The 22,760-nt window shown below is 36.9% G+C and overlaps 2 protein-coding genes across 7 annotated transcripts in view; one reads left to right on the top strand and one right to left on the bottom strand.

Annotated features, from left to right (window-relative positions):
• acsl5 (acyl-CoA synthetase long chain family member 5) overlaps nt 1-10,712 on the bottom strand; it is a 15,508-nt gene extending 4,796 nt beyond the window's left edge. The window contains exons 1-14 of one of the 2 annotated variants that reach the window (XM_048170485.1): nt 10,424-10,712; nt 7,798-7,865; nt 7,096-7,199; nt 6,011-6,190; nt 4,562-4,670; nt 4,304-4,368; nt 4,105-4,206; nt 3,757-3,856; nt 2,037-2,215; nt 1,881-1,913; nt 1,739-1,790; nt 1,512-1,585; nt 1,346-1,423; nt 1,040-1,174 (exon numbers count right to left, since the gene is read on the bottom strand). In XM_048170485.1, the coding sequence (XP_048026442.1) occupies nt 1,040-1,174; nt 1,346-1,423; nt 1,512-1,585; nt 1,739-1,790; nt 1,881-1,913; nt 2,037-2,215; nt 3,757-3,856; nt 4,105-4,206; nt 4,304-4,368; nt 4,562-4,670; nt 6,011-6,166 (1,083 nt within the window). In that variant the 5' untranslated portion in view covers nt 6,167-6,190; nt 7,096-7,199; nt 7,798-7,865; nt 10,424-10,712. Of the gene's footprint in view, nt 1-1,039; nt 1,175-1,345; nt 1,424-1,511; nt 1,586-1,738; nt 1,791-1,880; nt 1,914-2,036; nt 2,216-3,756; nt 3,857-4,104; nt 4,207-4,303; nt 4,369-4,561; nt 4,671-6,010; nt 6,191-7,095; nt 7,200-7,797; nt 7,866-9,834; nt 9,956-10,423 lie in introns of those variants that run through there. The other variant, XM_048170484.1, reaches the window with a different exon arrangement.
• On the top strand, nt 8,168-22,760 carry gucy2g (guanylate cyclase 2g). Of its 5 annotated transcripts, none has more exons than XM_048170483.1 (21): nt 8,168-8,699; nt 10,930-11,278; nt 11,659-11,783; nt 13,813-13,992; nt 14,088-14,232; nt 14,320-14,455; nt 14,535-14,638; nt 14,732-14,898; nt 17,283-17,408; nt 17,493-17,576; nt 17,678-17,782; nt 18,680-18,751; nt 18,917-19,241; nt 19,378-19,555; nt 19,648-19,788; nt 20,708-20,900; nt 21,115-21,289; nt 21,372-21,470; nt 21,557-21,648; nt 22,387-22,488; nt 22,611-22,760. In XM_048170483.1, exons 1-21 carry the CDS (start codon nt 8,349-8,351, stop codon nt 22,752-22,754), a joined length of 3,393 nt encoding a protein of 1,130 aa, XP_048026440.1. In that variant the 5' UTR covers nt 8,168-8,348; the 3' UTR covers nt 22,755-22,760. The 5 variants fall into 5 exon arrangements, with proteins under 5 accessions (XP_048026440.1, XP_048026437.1, XP_048026438.1 ...); XM_048170480.1 differs by lacking the exon at nt 8,168-8,699 and adding an exon at nt 9,412-9,906; XM_048170481.1 differs by lacking the exon at nt 8,168-8,699 and adding an exon at nt 10,053-10,104 and having other exon boundaries at nt 11,659-11,768.

Raw genomic sequence — 22,760 nt, 5'->3', positions numbered from 1 at the left:
TCCACATACTTCTTTTATTAGTCTATAATAAATGTGTGTGTGTGTGGTCCTGGTAAACCTTACGTTGTGGGGACAAAATGTTCCCACAATAATCTTTGACCTAGTGGGGACATTTTTGGTCCCCATGAGGAAAACAGCTTATAAATCATACAAAATTATGTTTTTTGAAAATGTAAAAATGCAAGTTTTCGGTGTCGGTGCCAATATCCTTGTGGGCAGCACAATGACATATAGCGCATTGCGCTTCGGGCGTCCCGAGTTTGAATCCCAGCTTGTGGACCTTTCCCAATCCCGCCCCTCCCCCCTCTCTCGTACTTCACTTCCTGTTTGCTCTACACTATCCTATAATAATAAAGACAAAAATAAATCTTAAAAAAAAGTTTTCTGTGAGTGGTTGTGTTTAGGGGTGATCAGTTATGTCTATGTAAAATCCCTATAAAACATGGAAACCCAACGCGCCTGTGTATAAAATTTTTACCTTAAATTATAATAAGACATTAGTATTGAGCAACTTACATGTTACATATATATATAGTATTTACTCAATACTAATGTCTTTACTAATTTACAGAGAAAACGAGAGAATAAATGAGAAGTTAATATTGAGTAACTTACATTTTAGACAAATTATTCCCAATTACTTCTATGCTTGTTTATTTATGCTCTGTCAATAAAAATAGTTACAGCATAATAAACCTTCAAGCATCTCTGAGCAACGCAGCGTAGTGGTGCCTTGTCCCTGAATAAATAATTTATTTTGAATGAATTGGTTGAATGATCAATTCAATGACTTACTCATACAGAACATAACTAGTTTCATTCCTGAATTAATCAGTGTTTTCAATGACAAGACAGGTCACTTGTCACCATCTACTGCTGTAATGTAACCTGCAGAAAAAGCCACTGAAAGATGTATAAATCTTATCTTCATCATTACACACGAGTGAGTGTATGGATAGGGGCCCTTCTATAAAACATTATACCAGGCCATGTAAATGTGGCAACGGCCCCAACAGTGACTGTGTGTGTAGTTCCAAACCTTATCATAAACACGATTCAGAAGACGTGGAACCACTGGGAATACAGTGGGCTGCAGGGCTTTCATGTCATCCGGTAGAAGTCTGATATCACCTTGGAAAAACCCAACTCTTCCCCCTACACTGTACAGCACTGTCTGTTACACATAAATAAGAACAAGCAAGCATGACTTCAGTGTTCTTCTGCAAAAGAAATCCATCTATGTCATTTATAAAAGATTCTAGTATACGCACTGAAAATTTGAAAGTTCTTCAAGAATGTTTCATCAAAGATGACGGTGAGAGCCAGATATGAAAGAGCGGCTTACCTGTACAACTCTTTCAAACATGTGCGCCAGCGGCAAAAACGAGATAGACACATCGGATGGAACGGGAACAAAAACGCTCTGAAGAAACATGGGTTTGACATCGAACATTAAAAATCTACACTCCCACAGAGATTAAAAATCATGTAGCCATCACTGTATACAGCACCTCAAAGGTCCTAACCACACCGGCTGCATCTGCTACCACATTTTCATGGGTCAGCATGGCTCCCTTTGGATCCCCTGAAGCAGAGAATACAAAATTTAAGCTCATACACTTAAAACTCACCACAATATTCACTAGTGGTGGAACAACACTGGCTTCACAGATATAAATGTGGCCTGTTGTGTTTTTGTGGTCATGAAGCAGAATAGAAAACATTGCATCACACTTACCTGTGGTTCCACTGGTAAAGCAAATAATACTTAGGTCTTCTGGCTTTGGTGGCTGCAGAAAAAAAAAAATCAAAGCACATTGAGTTTATGAAATACATTAATAAATACTATTTTCTAAGTTCATAATTAACCCATTACTCACAACTGGCCTGTGATGGTTGTCCTTTCCCAAGGCCTAAAAAACACAAATGTTTTTCAATATATATTGTGTTCTGGGACATTGAAAGATATCAGTGCCTTTAATATTTTGTTTTGTTGTATCATTATTAATACTGATCAGAGCGCGCTGTCAGTGTACCTCTACATCTTTTAAAGACAGGATGTCCACACCACTCTTAGAGCCTCTATCAGTCAATGCTGCATCATAGGGGTCCATGAGGATGATGGTTTTCAACACAGGTGTTTGGTTTTTCTCACAGTTTTCTAGCAGTATTTCTGCTTTATCCTGCTTATCGCATATCACTGTCGATATCTTTGCTGCAAAGAGAAAAAGAGTACTTAAAAAGTTTTAATCATATGCAGAACACAATTACTGTGGGATTAAATACTAAAAAATACCTTAAAATAAAAAATGTTAAATGCAAAAGTTACAGTTATAAAGGTAAAGATATTACACTACCGTTCAAAAGTTTGGGTTCAGTAAGATATGTTTGTTTGTTTTTTAAAGAAATTAATACTTTTGTTTGCAAAGATGCATTTATTTGATCAAAGTTGTTCTTTTGAACTTTCTATTCATCAAATAATCCTGAAAGCACAACTCTTTTCAACATTGATAATGTTGAAATGTTTCTTGAGCACCATATCAGCATAATGATTTCTAATTTCTGAAGGACTGTGTGACACTGAAGACTGGATAAATAGCTGCTGAAAATCTTTGCAATCACAGGAATAAATTACATTTTAAAATATATATTTTTTTAAAAGTTATTTCAAACTGTAATAATATTTCAAAATATTACTGTCAAATGTGGCTGCAATAATCGCATAACAATGGAGTATAAACTGGGAACATGCAGGAAAATACAAGGAATCAAAATCATATAAAATACAACAATGTAAAACATAGACAACACCGAACAAAGAGCTGGGAGAACTGAGGGCTTAAAAACACAGGTTTAGATAATCAACCAAACATAAAACAGGTGCGTAACTTAATCAGTAAAATAACAAAGACTGGAAACACAGGCAAACAGTAACAGAACAAATCCAAACTAAGGGTGCATTTACATGACAATGATGTAGCTACTAAAAACTGAACAGTTTTTCCTTTACGTTGTTTGCATACAGACGACAACATTATCAAAGGAATCCCCGTTCACACTGATCAATGAAAATAACTAAAAACTAGGGCTGCAATGATTAATCGCGATTAATCATTTGCAAAATAAAAGTCTGTGTTTACGTAATATATATGTGTGTGTTCTGTGTATAATAATTATGTATATATAAATACACACACATTCATGTATATATTTAAGAAAATGTTATATTTATATATAAAATATTTATGTTTATATGTAATATAAAATGCATATAAATATATTTATTTATAATACATGCATATATTTCTAAACTTTATACCTGTATGTGTGTGTATTTATATATACATAATTATTATACACAGAACACACACATATATATTACGTAAACACAGACTTTTATTTTGCAAACGATTAATCATTGCAGCCCTACTAAAAACGCTGTGTTATGTATGCCAGGCCAGTAGTTGGAGATGTCACTTTGTACAAAAAAAAAAAACACACCTATAGACTGAACACATAATACGCATGTGCATAACATCACCATTTTCATTACTGAAATAGAAAACAAGTTATATAATTATGTGAAGGTAAACAAGGCAGCTTGAACTCTGGAAGAACTCTGGAGGAAAAAGCAAGGTCACTAAGTTCACTATCTTCTTCTGAAGGATTATAAGTCAGCGGTTCAGCAGGTGTGATCCCTAAAGCTGCTTTGACCAACACCTCTAATGAAGCATACAAGCAAGCAGGCTTAAGTACCTCTATTAATGATGAACACAAGAGCCTCAGGTCCCAAGGTGTCGTAGAGAGGCACTGCCACCATGGAATAAGTATAGCAGGCCAGCTCTGAGATAATCCACTGAAAATAGGGAAGATAGGTTTAAATAGCCTTGTTTTCCTGGCTATTTTTTTGCCATATATATTTTGTTTTGTTTATTGCATAAATGAACATAAACAAGCCTTATCTTATGTAGCTTTCCCTTTCAGTTGAATTTATCTTTTTTTAAGAGGGTTGGATATTTAAAGTGAAAAAAGACAATAATACTGATGTTTTGCAGTATGATATATTGCAAATTTTGATTCATGTTTAGACTTAGATTATGTCACCTCTGGCCGGTTCTGGGCAAAGATGCCAATAAAGGATTCTTGTGATGGCTTTTGGCCGCGGTGGAGAAGTCCAGACCCCAAGAACTCAGCTCTGTCTGAAACCTGAGACAATCAGAGGCAAGGATTGGAACAAAGACCTTAGTTGTCCTCCCTCATTAATTATAAGCAAATAGATTCTGTTTGTGGTTGGTACAAATACCTGTTTGTATTTAAGCCACTGATAAGGTTTCCCCTTCTTTCTATACCCCAAGCACGGTCCATTTCCTGCATGGTAAAGATGAAATATCATACAGACCATATTAACAGAAGATGTTAAAGTGAGTGGATATCAGATTGGATGTACCAGGGATGTGAAATAACATGTATAGCTATCATAAATGTAGGACTTTGTTTCAATATTCAATGATGAATATCAATATTTAATGATGCTGTTAATTTTGACCTCATGACCTCTCACCTGAGACACGTAGTCCTCTTTGAAAAACATCATATAGAGTTTTGGCATCCTCATACATATATGAGATCAAGTTGTCATCTTTCAAAAGTGCTGTTTTTCTAGCGCCATCCTGTAAATAAAAATTGCAAGATATTAAACCATTGAAGTGCTACTATAAAAGACTTTTAGAATCATAAATAAAATCATATAAAATCAGACACAAGAACCTCATGAAGTGATACACTACACACACTACCATTGTCACATTCTCACTTGGTTTCTGTTCCTAGGACTCTTAGTTTATATGTTCTTGTTTCCTGTTTTTAGTTTCCTTTGTTACCTTGGTTCTCATGTGCTATTTTCTTTCCATGGTTACAGATTACATTCACCTGTTTCTAATTTAGTTATGTCTGTGTATTTACTCAGTGATGGATTAAAACATCAGACCCCCCCTCCCCCTTTTTTTTTGGAGCTTGACCCAGCCGCCATGTTTGACCTTCTTTGACCCCACTGGGGTCCTCCATCCTCGCTGGGTTCACCTTGTCCCTCACTCCCACCAGCTCCACTGCAGTCTTCTGAGCCCCTGGCTCAACCTTGGACCTCCAATCTCCTGCCTCTTCTGCAGTCTTCTGCAGTCCTCCGAGCCTGCTCCATCGTCCTGGTTCTCAATCCCTCCAGCTTCCCCTTAGTCCTCCGAGCCTGCGCCATCCTTCTGGTTGTCAATCCCTCCAGCTCCAACTTAGTCCTCCAAGCCTACTCCATCGTCCTGGTTCTCAATCCCTCCAGCTTCACCTTAGTCCTCCGAGCCTGCACCATCATTCTGGTTATCAATCCCTCCAGCTCCAACTTAGTCCTCCGAGCCTGCTCCATCGTCCTGGTTCTCAATCCCTCCAGCTTCACCTTAGTCCTCCGAGCCTGCACCATCATTCTGGTTATCAATCACTCCAGCTCCAACTTAGTCGTCCGAGCCTGGTATGTCATCCTGGTTCTCAATCCCTCCGGGTCCACCTTAGTCCTCCGAGCCTGCGCCGTCAATTCTGGTTGTCAATCCCTCCAGCTCCACCTTAGTCCTCAGAGTCTGCTCCGTCGTCCTAGTTCTCAATCCCTCCAGCTTCACCTTAGTCCTCTGAGCCTGCATTATCGTCCTGGTTCTCAATCCCTCCGGCTGCACCTTAGTCCTCAGAGCCTGTGCCATCATTCTGGTTGTCAATCCCTCTAGCTCCACCTTAGTCCTCAGAGCTTGCTCCGTTACCCTGGTTCTCAATCCCTCTGGCTCCATCTTAGTCCTCCGAGCCTGTTCCATCATCCTGGTTCTCAATCCCTCCAGCAATTCGCAAAAACTAAACTGGTACAATTACAGTCGGACTAAAGCATTTGAGATGTTTTAAAAAGACAAATTATTGATTTATAATGTATTATATTGCTTTAAAAGTGCATATTAAAGTTCAGCTGACAAATGATTGCACTCACCGCAACGCCCACAGTCTGCTGGTTGAGGTCTGTGGGTGGCTGCAGTGGTTTCGGCCTGGTGTTGAGATGGACCAGGGCTACAGCTGCAAGGCTGAACAGAAACACCAGTCCTGAAGTGGACAGTGGGGTAAAAAGGAACTCTAACAAGAACTGCATAATGTGCAGGGTCTGTTGGAGCAGCTGAAAAGAATAAAACAGTATTGAAAATAAAATTCGAATAATATGGAGGGGCTGTTTCATACATAATTTACTTCTATGTGGTCATATTTACAGTAGGTGAATTTACAGGAAATTCAAGGTCCCTGTAATTACATTAGCACAGTTTTGATGCTGTGCTGATTAGAAGATATTGATGAAGACAAATCAATTTGTTCAAAGGTTGAAGAACACGGTACAGTCCAATTGAGAAAAATACTAATGTGTCTGGCTGTTAAAGAAAACTATGACAAAAGCAGTGAAATTCCTTCTTAACATCCTCCAGTTGCTGTTCCCCTAGTATTCTACATGGCCTCCAGTATTACACACATGGCTATTTTAATAATGCTATTGGGTTTAGTACATTATCTGCCTAGCCATGCATTTATGGAGGTCAAAGTCTAGCAATGGTTGTAAATCCTTTTCCAGTCTCAAGACCATCAACTATCCTTTGTAAAAGTACAAATGCTCTTTTAGAGATATATACACCCTTTTATTAAGAGTATACTCTGATATTGCAACAATCAAAGTCTGGTTTTGGTTTTTGTGCATGGCCAGCATATTCACACCTATGGTAAAAGTCATTTTATTAATCAGAACTCTGACTCAAATCACCCTCACAAGATAATTCTAATAAAGGATTCTCAAACTTATTCTGACCAACCGAGTTAAATTCATCTTCCTCTATGGTTACAAAACCTACTTGAAAAAAATATATTATGCAGTTTTTTTTAAAAACATGCATAACAATAAATGTAAATTTATATCAGCACACCAAAAACATCAACTGCTCAGTGTCATCCGTAACATTATGTTTACATGTATTGGTATATGGATATGAAATTCAACAAATAAAAAGATGGAAGCTCAGGTTTTTTAGAAGCACGTACCTGGGTAACCTGCAGGAGTCCGGTGTGTCCGTCAGGTGATGGAACTGGAAGAAAAAGTCCTGAGAGACAGTCCCTTGTGTAGGTTTGCTATAGCCACAAGAAGACTGAGGAGAAAGGCATGGTCTCAGGTCCAATAAAACTAGCACATGAGTGACCTTTGAACCAATTCCTGCTATCTGTTCCCTGATAATACAAATGACTGAACAAAAACAGAATCATTGGCTATACAATGAAATCCTGTGAAGTAAATGTGTGTAACTTGCACAAGCTTCACAAGTTTGTGCTTTAATGTCTGCATGCTGAGAAGGTGAAACTGCACAGTGCTAGTATAAAAGGTGGACTATGACATTTGCCTTTGCTGGTCAGTGTGACATTGAATTGCATGCAGTGTAAAAGTTGGGTTTAACATTACACAGTTCAGGTAATTATATTGTCGCTAAGATCCATGTGCCTTTTACCAGATTTTCAGTGGAGTAAACAGCTGTCTCTGGTGGTTTGCAGTAACATTTTGCTGATTCAACCCATCATTTATAACTTTGCAGGTTAAAGTGACCGAATCAGGCAGGCCACTGGGACCCTTAAACCCTTGTTAGCAATAGAGCAGCACTAGTCTAACCTTGTCACACCTCTTATTAACACCTTTCAGCTTCAGTGAAGCATGACACAACATGACCTTATGATGAACACACACTGTTTTCTTACCTCATTTAGCTCAGCATCATTATCACTGCAGTTTAGGAAGAACGTCCCAGCTGAACTTTGACATTCGACTGTAATGACAGATAAAATGCCAGCACCTTTGGATTTTGTAATCTGTTCTGATAATAGACAATGAAATGAAATAAATGAAAGCCGCCAAGGCCTCTGCAGATTTGAGTCTTGTCGATTGAAGTCTAATTTAGGTCACAGTTGAAGTGATATACACACTCTCAAAAAGGAAAATGTACAGATCTGCATGCAATACCTCTCTCTGCTTTCCACATTTAGTCTGTGACCTCTTACTTGTACTTAAACATTAAAGACTGCATTTTTAAAACATGTTAAAAATGTTTATATGTATTTTTCATTACATTTTGCTTTAATGGCAGCCATACTAGTGAAAATTGGCTGAGAACTTGCACTATAGGTGCTAAGTGCTCTTTCTCCAGAGAAACCCTTGATTAGAATTAATTTCCCCAGGGAAGACAAGGTCCATTTAAATCTCCCTGTATGTCTGAAAGCCGATCAATTTGACTTAGTTTTATCCAGGTAGGATGACAGACGTAAGTGGAACCACAAAATGGTGGGTGCTGATTTTTGTTTCTTTTTCAGCTCTTACAAACTCTGTTATTTGCAACAAATCAACCCCGTATAAGTTTACGGTTGGGCTCCAAGCTCCTCGGAACATTTCCTACCCTTTCAGTTTGCTTAGGTTGGGGTCTGCAATGCAAATAGCCATAGACAAGATCAACGCAAATCCCTCTCTCAGTGGAAATTTCACCTTTGACTTCGTATACATGGACACAGACTGTAACGCAAAAATTTCACTTCGGACCTTCATCGATCAAGTAATGGAACAAAATGTGTCAGCGTTATTTGGCCCACCCTGTCCTGAGGAGGCTGAAGTAAGTGTCTTATTTATTTTGCCATTTAATACAGGTAAATGACAGAAACTGTAATTGTACTTATTATTAATTATTATTAAAGTGTGATTATTATTATTTTTTTTATCAGGCTTTTGTGTTTTGAAACATTAGGTGCTAAATGTTAGATTAGATTAGTTGGTTTTCACCTATCGCCAAGTACGGTCATGAACAGTCACCTTCCTCAGAGAGATTTCACCAAGAACAGCATGTTCCTGGATTAACATGTTTTTTTGATCCTGGAACAACATTCTAATCAACCAATCAGATTTGAGAGACAAGTTACAGTTTATATCAAGTAGGCTTACAACAAGGGTTAGGTGCTTCTACATCAGTAATCATTTCCCTCTGATTTGAGGGATTTTGGGGATTTAAGTTGAGTAAGGTTTAGGGACCAGGATAGGGATAGGACTAATTTTTTGGACAGGAATGTTGTTCTAGGATCAACAAAGTCTTAGTTGGCAAAATCATGGTGACCGTAACTGCTTGGGAGCTTTCCATTGTGAATGTGATGAATTTCAGATGGACAGGATACATCGATAAAGCATTACTGACATGTAATATCATTAAGTAACTAAATTATAGTTACATATTACAAATATATCACAAAACTACAGAGCCCATTAGGGGACAAAAAATGAAAAAATGAGATGAGAGGATTCTAATTTGCATTCGCTTTAAAATTTTTCTCTCGTTCTCATTTATTAAAAAATATGTAAAGATAATTTTTGACACTTAGTTCAAGGTCGCGGAAGGCAAAAAAAAAAAAAAAAACATATTTCGCCAGAATTTTTTTTATACATTAAATATTTTCTACAATAAATATCTGTAAAGATGCTTTAAAACATACACAGAATCGAATTGAATATTTTACCAGACTTTTAAAATTACTTAACAGCCTAAATTGCTTTAAAATTGTCCCAATTCTTAAAATGATATAATATGCATGTAAACATATTTATAACATATTTATATTATATTTATAAACATAATTGTAGGCCTGTAAAATATTTTAACATTTTTCATATATTAAAAGGTATGAGAGGCTAGCAATAGCTAGCTAGTTTTGAAATCATAAGATCCCACCCTCCTTTCACAGCGCTTCCCAAATTCACACCTTCTCCAAAAAACACATGGGCTGCAGCATCCGAAAATTTAAAAATGCTGCCTTCTGAGGACGCATTCCAAGGTAGGAAGGCATCAAGGCAGGTCCGAATCCAATGGTAGCATCACTTTCCATCTCCCGAGATAGCTTCATCAGATTGATTTTTGAAGGCAGGCAGCATAGATGTATTCCTTGGCTTTGATATCCCACAATCCTATGTGTTCCATTCGGTGACAGTTGTGCTAGAAAAAGAAAGATGGCGTCTGAAAGTTGCGGTTGGTGGTCAGTTTGTGTTGACCAAATGTTTCCACTTCTCATGTCATTTCTAGTGAGAAATTACTAATGTAGTAATTAAATATTTACTTGGTTATCCACAAAGCTCGCTCTGTTTCGCTGCCTCAGAAGTCTGTCCGAAATCAATTTCGTGAGGTGCCTTCGTGCGCAAATGCTGCTTGCAAAGTCAGCAAGTCAGCTGTTTTCGGACGCAGCCATGAACGCGCACAATCAGAGCAAAGTCTGCAAAACGTCATGAGAGACTGCGTTAAATTACCTCAAGCCTCAAAGCATAACATGACAACAATAATGAACATAAACAACTTACAGAGCTCTGTCTTGTACTTGCAGAGTCATTTGATACTGTTGCCATAGAAATGCATAAATCCGATTATGAGGACGTTCCGGGTAGAACCAAAGACTAGGGAGTTTGGTAGAACGTCACGAGTTGCCACTTTGTAATTATGGTTACGACATGGCGTGAAAGCAGCACAAGCTCACTGTTTTGGTTCAGGAGGAACTGTAAAAGGTGGCTGCAGTTTGTTTTCGGTGCTCGGTGACTGCGTAGCCTCATGAAACGCGCTGGTGACGTCTGCGCGAGCCGGATGCGCGGAGGTATGGAAATACGTTGACAGGCAGGTTGGACATCCTATCATTGAATTCGGATCGAATGCAATGATTAGACATGCATTTTTTTTTTTTTTTTTTGGTCCTGAGACTTCTACAGAAGTACTTTTTTAATATTTAGACAACTTTTATTAGTGATTAATATCAGGATGTGAAGAAAGAAAAACATTGCCTACCTTTAATAATGTTTATGCTTATGTTCCCTAGGTCACTGGGCTCATAGCATCCACATGGAACATTCCCATGTTTGGCTTTGTTGGCCAGACACCAAAAATGGATAACCTTCTGGTGTATGATACCTATATAAAAATTGTACCTCCCATTAAAAGGTTTGGAGAAATCCTGCTTAAAACACTGGAATTTTTTGGATGGAAGCATGTTGGTATAATCGGAGGTTGTGCGGATACAAATACATGGGACAGTGTTGACGCTCTTTGGAAGTCTGTGGAAAAGCAACTCAAGGCCAAAGTAACAGTGACAGCTAGCATCAAGTTTGATTCCAGTGACCCAGAACTTGCACAGAGAAACCTGCAAATCATCTCTAAGGTTGCAAGAGGTAAGTCAATAGTAGTCCTTATCTTTTAACTCTTACTATATCTGGGTGGAGTTTACACAGTAAAACGTGTAAGATCACAAATGCATCTTGCCCTTATGTCCTCGTGGCTTGTTACTCTTGAAGCTATTACTTGGCATAAGATGAGTGAGTTTAACTGTTACAATATCAAAGTCCTTGATAAATGTGCATCGTTCTCAAGCCCCATTCCCTATAGTGCAGGATATGTTGGGCATCCCTTTGATTTAAAATATGATCTGCTGTGTGATTACAATGTACAGCTTTTGCATGTGCATAACATTGCTGCACTGAAAGTAAGGCTTTAAGACTATATAATTTTTCGAAGAGGTTATAAGATGTTAGTGTGATTCCATTCATTCTAGTGGTGGTTGTGCTCGCCAATGCTGAAGACTCCATATCTCTGATGATAGAAGCTGAGAAACAAGGCCTGATGAATGGAGAGTATGTTTTCCTTCTCGTTCAGCAGTTTGAGGTCAGTGGCAAAGTGGTGAGTAATTGGTTACTGACTGAATGTATAATATGTGCCTCTTCAGTCAGAAATGACCGAAAATTTTTACGTTTTGAGATTTTACATTTTTTTGCTTTAGTGGAATGGGATGACACTTGGTGACTTTTGTCACATTAGCTATGTGAACACACAAAAAAATCATGGACATGATTTGGATATGTTAAATGGTTGGGAAAAAAAGTCACACGTCTTGGCTCCTTTCACAGTCAAAAATGACAGACATTGCAAATGAATGAGAAATACAAAAAAATCTGAAAATTTAGAGAATCTTTTGGTGGCACAAACTACAAATCAGCAACTTTGCAGAAAAAGTGCACAGCATTGAACTGGTGACGCTCTAAAATATCAAGTGTGCAAAATAGACACATTACACAACATTGTTACATTTTTGTTGAAGTTTGATATTATGTGTAGCAAAGTGTCCTCCTCTGTGTTCAGGTTTAACTTCAAATTAATGCAAAAACTGACACTTCAAATCAACATTTCAAACAAAAAAAATCTAAACCTTAACAAAAATTTTCTTTGAGAATGTCTAAGTATAAATCCAAATCAACAACTTAATAAAAATAAGTTTTTATGTCTAAAAACCTCTAGAGAATTTATAAGCCATGGCATTACATAAGTTTTTCTTTTTTTATTCCCATCAGATGGCACTTATCTGCCTTCCCAAATTGGATTTCAAATGCCTTGTCTCTATTTTAACATTGAATACTGCTTTAAATTAAAAATTATTAAAAATATATATATATATAAAAAGCTCATAAAAATTCTATAAATATTGCATAGTACCATAAACTCCCATCAAAATTCTAAATAATGATCAAAAAATATTATTGAATGAAAATATATTATTACAATGGTTTTCTTGGAAATGAAAAGTTACATTTCAAGGCTTCAGTCACTTTTTGACCGCAAATGAGCTAAGTGTGACCCCTAAACAAAGAGGGCCAGAGGGTTAAATCATGGCAAAAAAAAAAAAAAATTAAAGGTTAAAAATAAAAAAAACCTGTAAAATCCCTGTAAAAAATTTAAATAACAATGCACTATTTTATTTCAAATACTTGGTTCAAAACTTTTGTAAATGAGGACTTTTTGGTGGATTGTTTTCTAATATTACTTTTCTTATAACTTGAGGGTACAGGGAACATTATCAGAACTCTAGCTAACGTTCTGGCAAGGTTCTGTCAAATTTCTGAACAAACATTCTTCCTGTAACATCAATAAAAAGTTTGTTCAAAGTTATTTTTAATAATGTTATCAAAATGTTAGCACAAAAACATTATCTATACATCATTCATGGAACGTTTTTTTTTTTAAATGTTTTAGTTGGTGTTCATCTAACAGTTTTTTAAATGTTACTCCTTGTTTCAGAATGTTTAGAGAACATTCAAAAGTAACGTTCCCATAATGTTTTGAAAATGGAATGTTTCCACATAACCAAGAAAAAACGTCTTTAAAAAACTGGATGTTTTGAACATTCAGAGAATATTCAGAAATAACATTTTCATAACTTAGTGGCAGTGTTAGCAAAATGTTCTTAGAACGTATTTTTGTTAGCTGGGTAAGCGAAAAAGCTCACAAAAGGTCAATGATTCGAATATTTATTTCTGGGCAATAACAATGAAAATGCTCAATCTTCTTTTGTAGAAAATGTATGTATCAATAATGAAACTGAATTTCAAAAATTAATATCTTGATAAATATTCACTGGAGTAAAATGGTAACTACTAGCTCCGGTCACACCCATGCCTTTCTGTGCCTAAGAAAGAATTTTTCTCCAAAACGTGTTGACTTGATGTCACTATAATTAATTAAACAGTGTATGTAATTCAGACATATATTGAACTGGTGGACATAAAACATTTCTGTGCCTAAACAGTGTACATTTGTCCATTTGACACTTTTTGTTGGTCATATATGACATTTGAAAGTCATTTTAATGTGAACTAGATTGTGACAATTCTCTTTTACCTACATAGATACCTACTCTCGCTTTTTTCCCCATTAGGACAACCTGTGGAAGTCTGCAGTGGGTGTCAATAATAAAACAATGCTGAAGGCTTTTGACATGGTGTTTGTACTCGCTCAAAAATCCTATGAAGGGTATGACTACTATGACTTTTTCGGTCAGGCTTATGAGAGATTGAAAGGGGCTCCTTTCTATAGCAACCTGTCCTCGGAAAAAGAGGTGAGAATATTTGATGAGAAAAAAAATCTTATTTTTTGTCTCCCATAATTGAATCACATTTGAATTCATTTCATATTCTGTATTTGATGTTTTAGGTAAGCTCATACGCTGCATATTTACATGATGCTGTTCTACTTTACGCCATGGGCCTTAAAGAAGCCTTTAAAAATGGTAAAGATGTCCGTCACGGACGAGAGATTCTCCAGAAGCTCAGGGACAGGACCAGCATTAGGTTTTATGGTAATTCTGTCACAAATGCAAGTTTGTACAGCCTCTTATTTTTCCTATATTGATTGTAAATAACCAAAAGAATTATTTTTTCAACAGGGGCTTCAGGTCTGGTTCATTTCGATGAACATGGAGAGAGGAACCTTGACTATTCAGTATATGACCTGCAACAAACAGAAAATATCATTAAATTTGTCTCGGTTTTGGACTTTGACAGCCATACAAAAGCGATCAAGTAAGATCAAAATGATCCATATGATAGTATTGCTGATGCTCAACACTGAACCTCTGACTGTATGGAAAATGTTTTGCAGACCCACATCAATGTTTTCTAACATAGTTTGGCAAAATGGAAAACCTCCACCAGATAATCCGGCCTGTGGTTTCGATAATGAGCTCTGTGAATGGTTAGAAAATGGTAAAATGAACATGGCTTGGTGGTAGATTTGCTAGATTTCTATACACTTCTAATGTATTTGAAATTACATCATGTCTTGTCACTTGATTCCAGAGATATCTCTTCTGGTTCTGCTGGTGGCTTTGCCTGTCCTAGGAGTGGCAGCAGTGGCTTTGATCACTTTGCTGACTCTACAGAAGATCCGTCTTCAGTCCCGCCTGGAAGAGTCCAACTGGTGGCTTATCGACTACTGCGACATAACTATCCTCAGAGAACCCAAAGTAAGATGAACATTTATTTTCAATTTAGTATATTTTTTGTTTCTCTTTTTTACTTTTACTGTATTTCAATTTTTATTTTATTTTAAAGGTGCAGCAAGCGATTTCTGAGAAATGTGGATCAGACCGATCACCACAAAACCATAGCACTCTCGTAGCCAATCAGCAATAGGGGCGTATACGCTCATGATGGGGGAGGAGAGAGAGTGAGCAAGCGGGACATTTGTAGAAAGACTGTAGAAAGAGATGGCTGAGATATTACCAAAGAAGAAAAGGTCAGATAAATATAATTGGGAAAAGATCAGGCAAGAGCTAGGACAACTTGATCTTAAAAAATCGGTAAGGCCTAAAAATGGATGCAGAGGTTGCTTTGTTTTTACTCGATATGCAAGTAACATATGCAGTTGTTGTAATATTAGCTATAGTAACAGGAAAATCTGATTCACCAGCTATTAGTTGTTGCCTGTGTTGCATAGCGTGTTTGTTTGTTTTTTTGTGGGTGGAGCAATGAAGGGAGGGGTGTGTTTCTTTTGGGCTGGGTGTGTTTGTTTGGGTGTTGATTTCAAATATCAACAGTGTTTCTCAGAAATCACTTACTGCACCTTTAATAATTTTGGACGGTCAAATTCGTTGTGTTAATAATAATATAATTATGTTGAATATGTTTTTGGTAATTTCTATTTTATTTTAGTTAGTATTTCCATGAAAATGTACTTCAGTTTACTATCAATTTTTATAATTCTGTTTTTAGTTAATGAAAACTTCATTAACTAAACTTTTCATTTAGTTTTTGTTTTATTTTTAACAATAATCTAAACCTCCATCTAAACCAGTACCAAACCAACTAGCAATTCTAACCATCAATGTAGATGTAAAATCTGAATGTGGCATAAACCATCCTTGACCGGCATACTGTTCTAACCCGCATACTGTTCTAACCCACTCTAAGCTGGTGTTTTTTTACAAACCCGATTCCAAAAAAGTTGGGACACTGCACAAATTGTGAATAAAAACTGAATGCAATGATGTGGAAGTTTCAAATTTCAATATTTTGTTCAGAATAAAACATAGATGACATATCAAATGTTTAAACTGAGAAAATGTATAATTTTAAGGGAAAAATAAGTTGATTTTAAATTTCATGGCATCAACACATTTCAAAAAAGTTGGGACAAGGCCATGTTTACCACTGTGTGGCATCCCCTCTTCTTTTTATAACAGTCTGCAAACGTCTGGGGACAAGTTGCTCAAGTTTAGGAATAGGAATGTTGTCCCATTCTTGTCTAATATAGGCTTCTAGTTGCTCAACTGTCTTAGGTCTTCTTTGTCGCATCTTCTTCTTTATGATGCGCCAAATGTTTTCTATGGGTGAAAGATCTGGACTGCAGGCTGGCCATTTAAGTACCCGGATCCTCCTTCTATGCAGCCATGATGTTGTAATTGATGCAGTATGTGGTCTGGCATTGTCATGTTGGAAAATACAAGGTCTTCCCTGAGAGAGACGACGTCTGGATGGGAGCATATGTTGTTCTATAATTTGGATATACCTTTCAGCATTGATGGTGCCTTTCCAGATGTGTAAGCTGCCCATGCCACACGCACTCATGCAACCCTATACCATCAGAGATGCAGGCTTCTGAACTGAGCGCTGATAACAACTTGGGTTGTCCTTGTCCTCTTTAGTCCGGATGACATGGCGTCCCAGTTTTCCAAAAAGAACTTCAAATTCCTGTATGTGATGCAGTGCCATCTAAGGGCCTGAAAATCACGGGCATCCAGTATGGTTTTCCGGCCTTGACCCTTATGCACAGAGATTGTTCCAGATTCTCTGAATCTTTGGATGATATTATATACTATAGATGATGATAACTTCAAACTCTTTGCAATTTTTCTCTGAGAAACTCCTTTCTGATATTGCTCCACTATTTTTCGCCGCAGCATTGGGGGAATTGGTGATCCTCTGCCCATCTTGACTTCTGAGAGGCTCTTTTTATACCCAATCATGTTGCCAATTGACCTAATAAGTTGCTTTTCCTTATATGTACATTTAACTTTTCCGGCCTCTTATTGCTACCTGTCCCAACTTTTTTGGAATGTGTAGCTCTCCTGAAATCCAAAATGAGCCAATATTTGGCATGATATTTCAAAATGTCTCACTTTCAACATTTGATATGTTATTTATATTGTATTGTGAATAAAATATAAGTTTATGAGATTTGTAAATTATTGCATTCCTTTTTTATTCACAATTTGTACAGTGTCCCAACTTTTTTGGAATCGGGTTTGTAGCAAATTAAGCAAATATACTGTACATATACTATACAAAGCATTATATTAATTACAGATCATTAACACAGAAAATAAGAGTACTATTTTGGGTTTTACAGGGAACACAAACACTGTCTGTAAGTACAACACCAAGCAAATGTGGAAGTGGTGGCTCTCAGTCCATGCTATCCTCAAACAGCTATAGTGCTAAAGAAGCTGCCTACACAACTATTGGACTTTTTCAGGTACAAATTCTGGATTGTGTGTTAAAACATAATGCACTAACCCAAATATTTCAGCTAACACAACTCTCTTTGCTTATGGTGCAGGGAAACGAGGTGGGCATAAAGTATTTGAAAAATCAAATCCTTACTGATGTCAAGAAACCATCTGTCATCGCAGAGTTCAATATGGTAAAATTTCAGATTTTTTTTTAGAGATTCAGTTTTACCTCAACAGGTCACAGGCCAACACTTTGCTAATACTCTAATACTTGTGTTTATTCCTGCTGTAGATGAAAGAAATGAAACATGAGAACCTGGTACAGTTCTTTGGTGTGTGTATTGAGCCACCAAATGTCTGTATCGTCATGCAGTACTGCAAGAAAGGAAGCTTGAAGGTGTGTATACAGTAGGACTGGGAACTGTTCCATTAAAAAAATTATAGGAACCGGTCCTAGCAGGCCTATTCCTCTGCCCCGATTGTTCATGACAATGGAACATAGCACTAAAATACTCAGATCAGATACTTGTTGAACAAACTGACAAACGCTTCTTATGAACCGGTTCATTTTAGTGATTCCAAAACATACAGCTCAACAAGTGTAGTACAATCCCTGAACCAATAACTAATGAAATGGTTCTTTTTTGATAAATGAAATATATACAACTTACAGCTAACTGTAAAACTTAAATAGCGTAGTTACCGATTGTTTATATTTTGTAGTATATTATATTGCCACCTTTATTGTTTAATTGTCACAGATGTTGTGTAGTTGACTACAAAAGAAGATGTGTGATGCAGAATGATCAATGAAAAAAGAAACTTATTACACATACATCATAACCTTTAACAACAAACACAGAACTGAGGAAACTGAGGGCTTAAATACATTGAGAATAATAATTAACAGAAACAAGTTACAGGAATGCACTAATCAGAAACCATAGTAAAAAACGAGAACTCTGGCAAAAACTGTGAAAAAGAAAACACTAGAAACTAAATAGAACATGAACAGGAAAATAAAACTAAACATGACGTGACCGTGACATTAGTACAATTGTATTGCATGTATGCTGCCTCTAAAATACAGTGAAATTCTGAAACAGAATTGTTTTAAACATCTTTATTATTGAAATGATCTCATTGTTTGTCAAAGAAATTGTATTTCTTCATCCGTTCGATTCTTTAAGATTCCCATCATACAGGACTAATTAGAATGATATTTGAAGCATATATAACATGTCCACATCATCAGACTCTTAGTATATCTGTTATTCTGCTTTTGAAACATCAGGATGTTCTTAGGAACAGTGAAATTGAGCTGGACTGGATGTTCAAATTGTCCTTTGCCTATGACATTGTTAATGTGAGTATGGTGTTTCAATGTAAAGTCCTTCATTGCATTATATTTTTTAGATTTCTTGTTTATTTATAGCAACAATATGCATATCCACTAGGAAAAATGATTTGAAACAAGACCGGTCTGCTTTATTACCACTGTGAGACTTTTATTGCGGTATGTTCTCTACAGGGCATGGAGTACATACATAAGAGCAGTCTGAAGTCTCATGGAAATCTGAGGCCCAGTACATGCTTGGTAGACAGCAGGTTGCAGATCAAACTCTCTGGCTTTGGCCTGTGGGAGTTCAAACATGGCACCAAACAAAGACTGATTCCACTGGAAAATCCAAAGTATGAAGAGATGTACTGGATTGCTCCTGAGTTTTTGAGAGAAGTCTACTACCCTTTCAGCGGCAGCCAGAAAGGAGATGTCTTTAGCTTTGCCATAATCATGCGAGAGCTGATGTACAGTACAGAGGTGGGCCCGTACCATGACATTCACCTGGAACCGAAAGGTAATGCTTTTGTGTTGTATTTCTTAACCCTATAAATGTCTTTTTTCCTGCACTTTTAAGAAACTAAACATAGTTTTGTTTAGCCATCTGGATTAAGTTTGCCTTCTCAGATTGTGTGTTATATTACATTCATTAGAGATAATCAAGCAGTTAAGGACCCCTATGACCGAGGAGCCCCTAAGACCAACCTTGTCTGCTGACATCTGTGACGAACGTCTCATCCCCTTGTTAAAGGCCTGCTGGAGTGAGAACCCAGACCACAGACCCCCATTTGCCAGTATCAGGAGACAACTGCGTGAGGCATGTCCTGAAAGGTGAATGTTTTATGTAGCTATCTGCCCAATGATCCTGACGCTCCTAAATATATTTAGTTTTATTTATTCTAAGCTGTTTTATCAATTACCAGCCATGCCAACATCCTGGACAACATGGTGAGCAAACTCGAGAAATATGCCAATCACCTGGAAGAAGTAGTGGAGGAGAGAACCAATCAGCTTACAGCAGAGAAAAGCAGAGCTGATAAGCTTCTATCTAGCATGCTGCCAAGGTAAACAAACTGTTTACAGTGACAGTGACATTTTGTTAATGTAGAGAGAGTTACATACTAGATGGTTATATTATATATTTTATATGGGTAGTTGACATGAAAACATTCCCAAATTGTATTATAATGGTTATGGATGTAATCTTACTCTGTAAAAAAATAGTGTGAAATTACAGTATATTCCAGGTTAATAATTACATTTCTTTCACAGTAATTCCACAGTATTTCTTGTCTTGTATCTAACTGCACTCTCAGAAATTTCTTCAAAATCTACAGTACTTTAATGGCAGTTTTGGTGGAGTTTTTACAATTGTACTGTAAAAAAACAAAAAAAACATGGTTTTACTGCAAGTTTACAGTACACAGTAAAATCTCCAGAGTTAAATCAACTCTGCTCAGAGTACATATGGTCCCTCTCTAAATAGTGTTAAAGTAACACTGAAGCAGAGTTAAAGTTAATGAGATAATTAAGCAGGTAATAAGGCTGTGACTGAAGTCAGTTGTAGTTCTTGTGTTTTTCTTTTCTTCAAGTGATTCTGCTTGTTAGCAGTAGGTGTTCATCACTAATGCACAATCATCACTTAATTAATTGCTTAATTATCTCATTAACTTTAACTCTGCTTTAGTGTTATTTTAACACTATTTAGAGAGGGACCATATGTACACTGAGCAGAGTTGATTTAACTCTGGAGATTTTGCTGTGTACAGGACCTGAGATACACATTGTTACAGAGCCCCTAAAGAGAAATGGTGATGAGAGAAAAATGAGATGGGAGGAAAAATTATATTTCAGTACTTATCTCGCAAAACGTTTCGAGAAACTTTGCATTCGGTCACAAAATATTTGTGATGGAAATAATATGAGGTTGGAGGAAGAATTATATTTCAGTGCTTTTGACAATTTGACAGTGTGTTCTTACAGGTATATTGCAGATCAACTAATGGCTGGGAAATCAGTGGAGCCTAAAAGTTATGACATGGTGACCATCTTTTTCTCTGACATTGTGGGTTTCACCACCATGTGCTCCATTAGCTCAGCTCTGGAGGTGATCACCCTCCTCAATGACCTCTACAGTCTTTTCGATGAGATCATCAAGCTATATGATGTCTACAAGGTAAATGAAGCAAACTCACCAAATGTGCCCATTCATGGCCTACAGAGAGGCTGGTATGCTTGTAAAAATGTTCAGATTGAATGCAGAATTATGTCAATATTATTCATCATTTGCATGAGTTTCAGACATGCTGTGAGAATAAACATATGAACATATATTTCTGTCAATTCAATCTTTTTTTTTAGTTCATTTACACTTACTTTCTTTCTGGTAGGTGGAGACCATAGGGGATGCATATATGGTGGCCAGTGGGCTGCCTATCAGTAACGGTAATCTTCATGCTGAGGAGATCTCTACTATGGCACTCCACTTCCTCTCTGCCCTCAAAAGGTTCAAAATTAGGCATCTGCCTAATGAGAAACTGGCCCTACGGATTGGGATCAATTCTGGTATGCAAGTATACTATATTATAAGTGTATTGTGGGCTATACATGTTGTAAGATATATATATATATGTATATGCATATACAGGCCCAGTGGTTGCTGGAGTTGTGGGTAGTACAATGCCTCGGTACTGTTTATTTGGAGATACAGTAAACACAGCTTCTAGGATGGAGAGCAACAGTCTTCGTAAGGACTTTTCTTAATTTTTAGCTACTATTGTCTGTATTTTGGAACAAATATTTTGAAATACTTTGGGGTTTTTTCCTTTTCAGCACTGAGAATCCACATCTCTCAGAGCACCGCTGATATTCTCTTCAAGAACGGAAATTTTGAACTGGAAGAGAGGGGCGACATTGAAATAAAGGTTTGTATAATGCTACCCTTTATACAGTCCAAAAGTCTGAGGGTACGTTTACACGACAACAGTGTACTAAAACGTTTTTTTCTTTGTACAGATGACAGCGTTATCAGAACCATCCCCGTTCACACTGGTCCACGAAAATGACTGAAATCGCTGCATTACGCATGCCAGACAAGTAGTTGGCGATGTCACTTTGTAAAGGAAGACTACGTTTGTACCTGCACATTCTTGTGCAGAGCGCTCGTGCCAAATGCGCATGCTTATCCACCTTGTTTTTATAGTTTACTGCACATTGATATTCTTCTCGTTATTTCCCTGTTGCAGCTAATAAATCGGAAGTCTCGCACATTCACAGAAATACCTTATTTTCACATTGGCAAAAATGGTGGATAGACTAAACACGTAATACGCATGTGCATGACGTCACCGTTTTCACAGATTCGTGTTTTTTGCAGTTTACACAGAGATGAAAATGGTATCGTTTTTAAAAACTTGCAATGTGAAACCCGTTTTCAAAAGTTTGCGTTTTCAGGCGACCAAAACGCTGTTGTCGTGTAAACAGCCCCTGAGATCACACTAAAATCTGCAATATTTTTTCCATTTATACCTGCATGTTTAGAGTTTAAAAAAAAAGATTGTTAAGACATAAATTAATATTTTTTATCAATTCTAATTAAAATATTAAATAAAAAATAGAAGCATTATCTGTGCATCTAATCGTATCTCTGATGTGTTTTTTAGGGAAAGGGAACACAGAAAACCTTCTGGTTGATGGGCAAATCCGGATTCAGGTTTCCACCCATTGGCCATGAATGTGATACAAGTCCTAAATCAGGAACAGATGTAAGTATCAAGCCACTTTTGGTTATTTTTATTTACAGTTTTATTTATAGGTTTGATCATGACACAAAGTGCTAATTGAAAGAAAGTGCTATATGGAGACCTGACACGCTGTATATGGACAGTCTTGCACTGTCATGTTTAAACAGGAGAAAACCAAAACAACCTCAGCAAATGATGGAGACTTTAAAGACAGAAGAGCAATCCAGCGGACCCCAGTCATGGCTAAAATGACAGAAATGCACACACTTACTGTACCCGATATCTAATTTGAC

This window comes from Megalobrama amblycephala, linkage group LG20 (assembly GCF_018812025.1).
Source record: "Megalobrama amblycephala isolate DHTTF-2021 linkage group LG20, ASM1881202v1, whole genome shotgun sequence".
Classification (NCBI taxonomy): domain Eukaryota; kingdom Metazoa; phylum Chordata; class Actinopteri; order Cypriniformes; family Xenocyprididae; genus Megalobrama; species Megalobrama amblycephala.
Note: the sequence above shows the minus strand (reverse complement) of the source record. Positions and strands in the feature narration are given on the sequence as shown.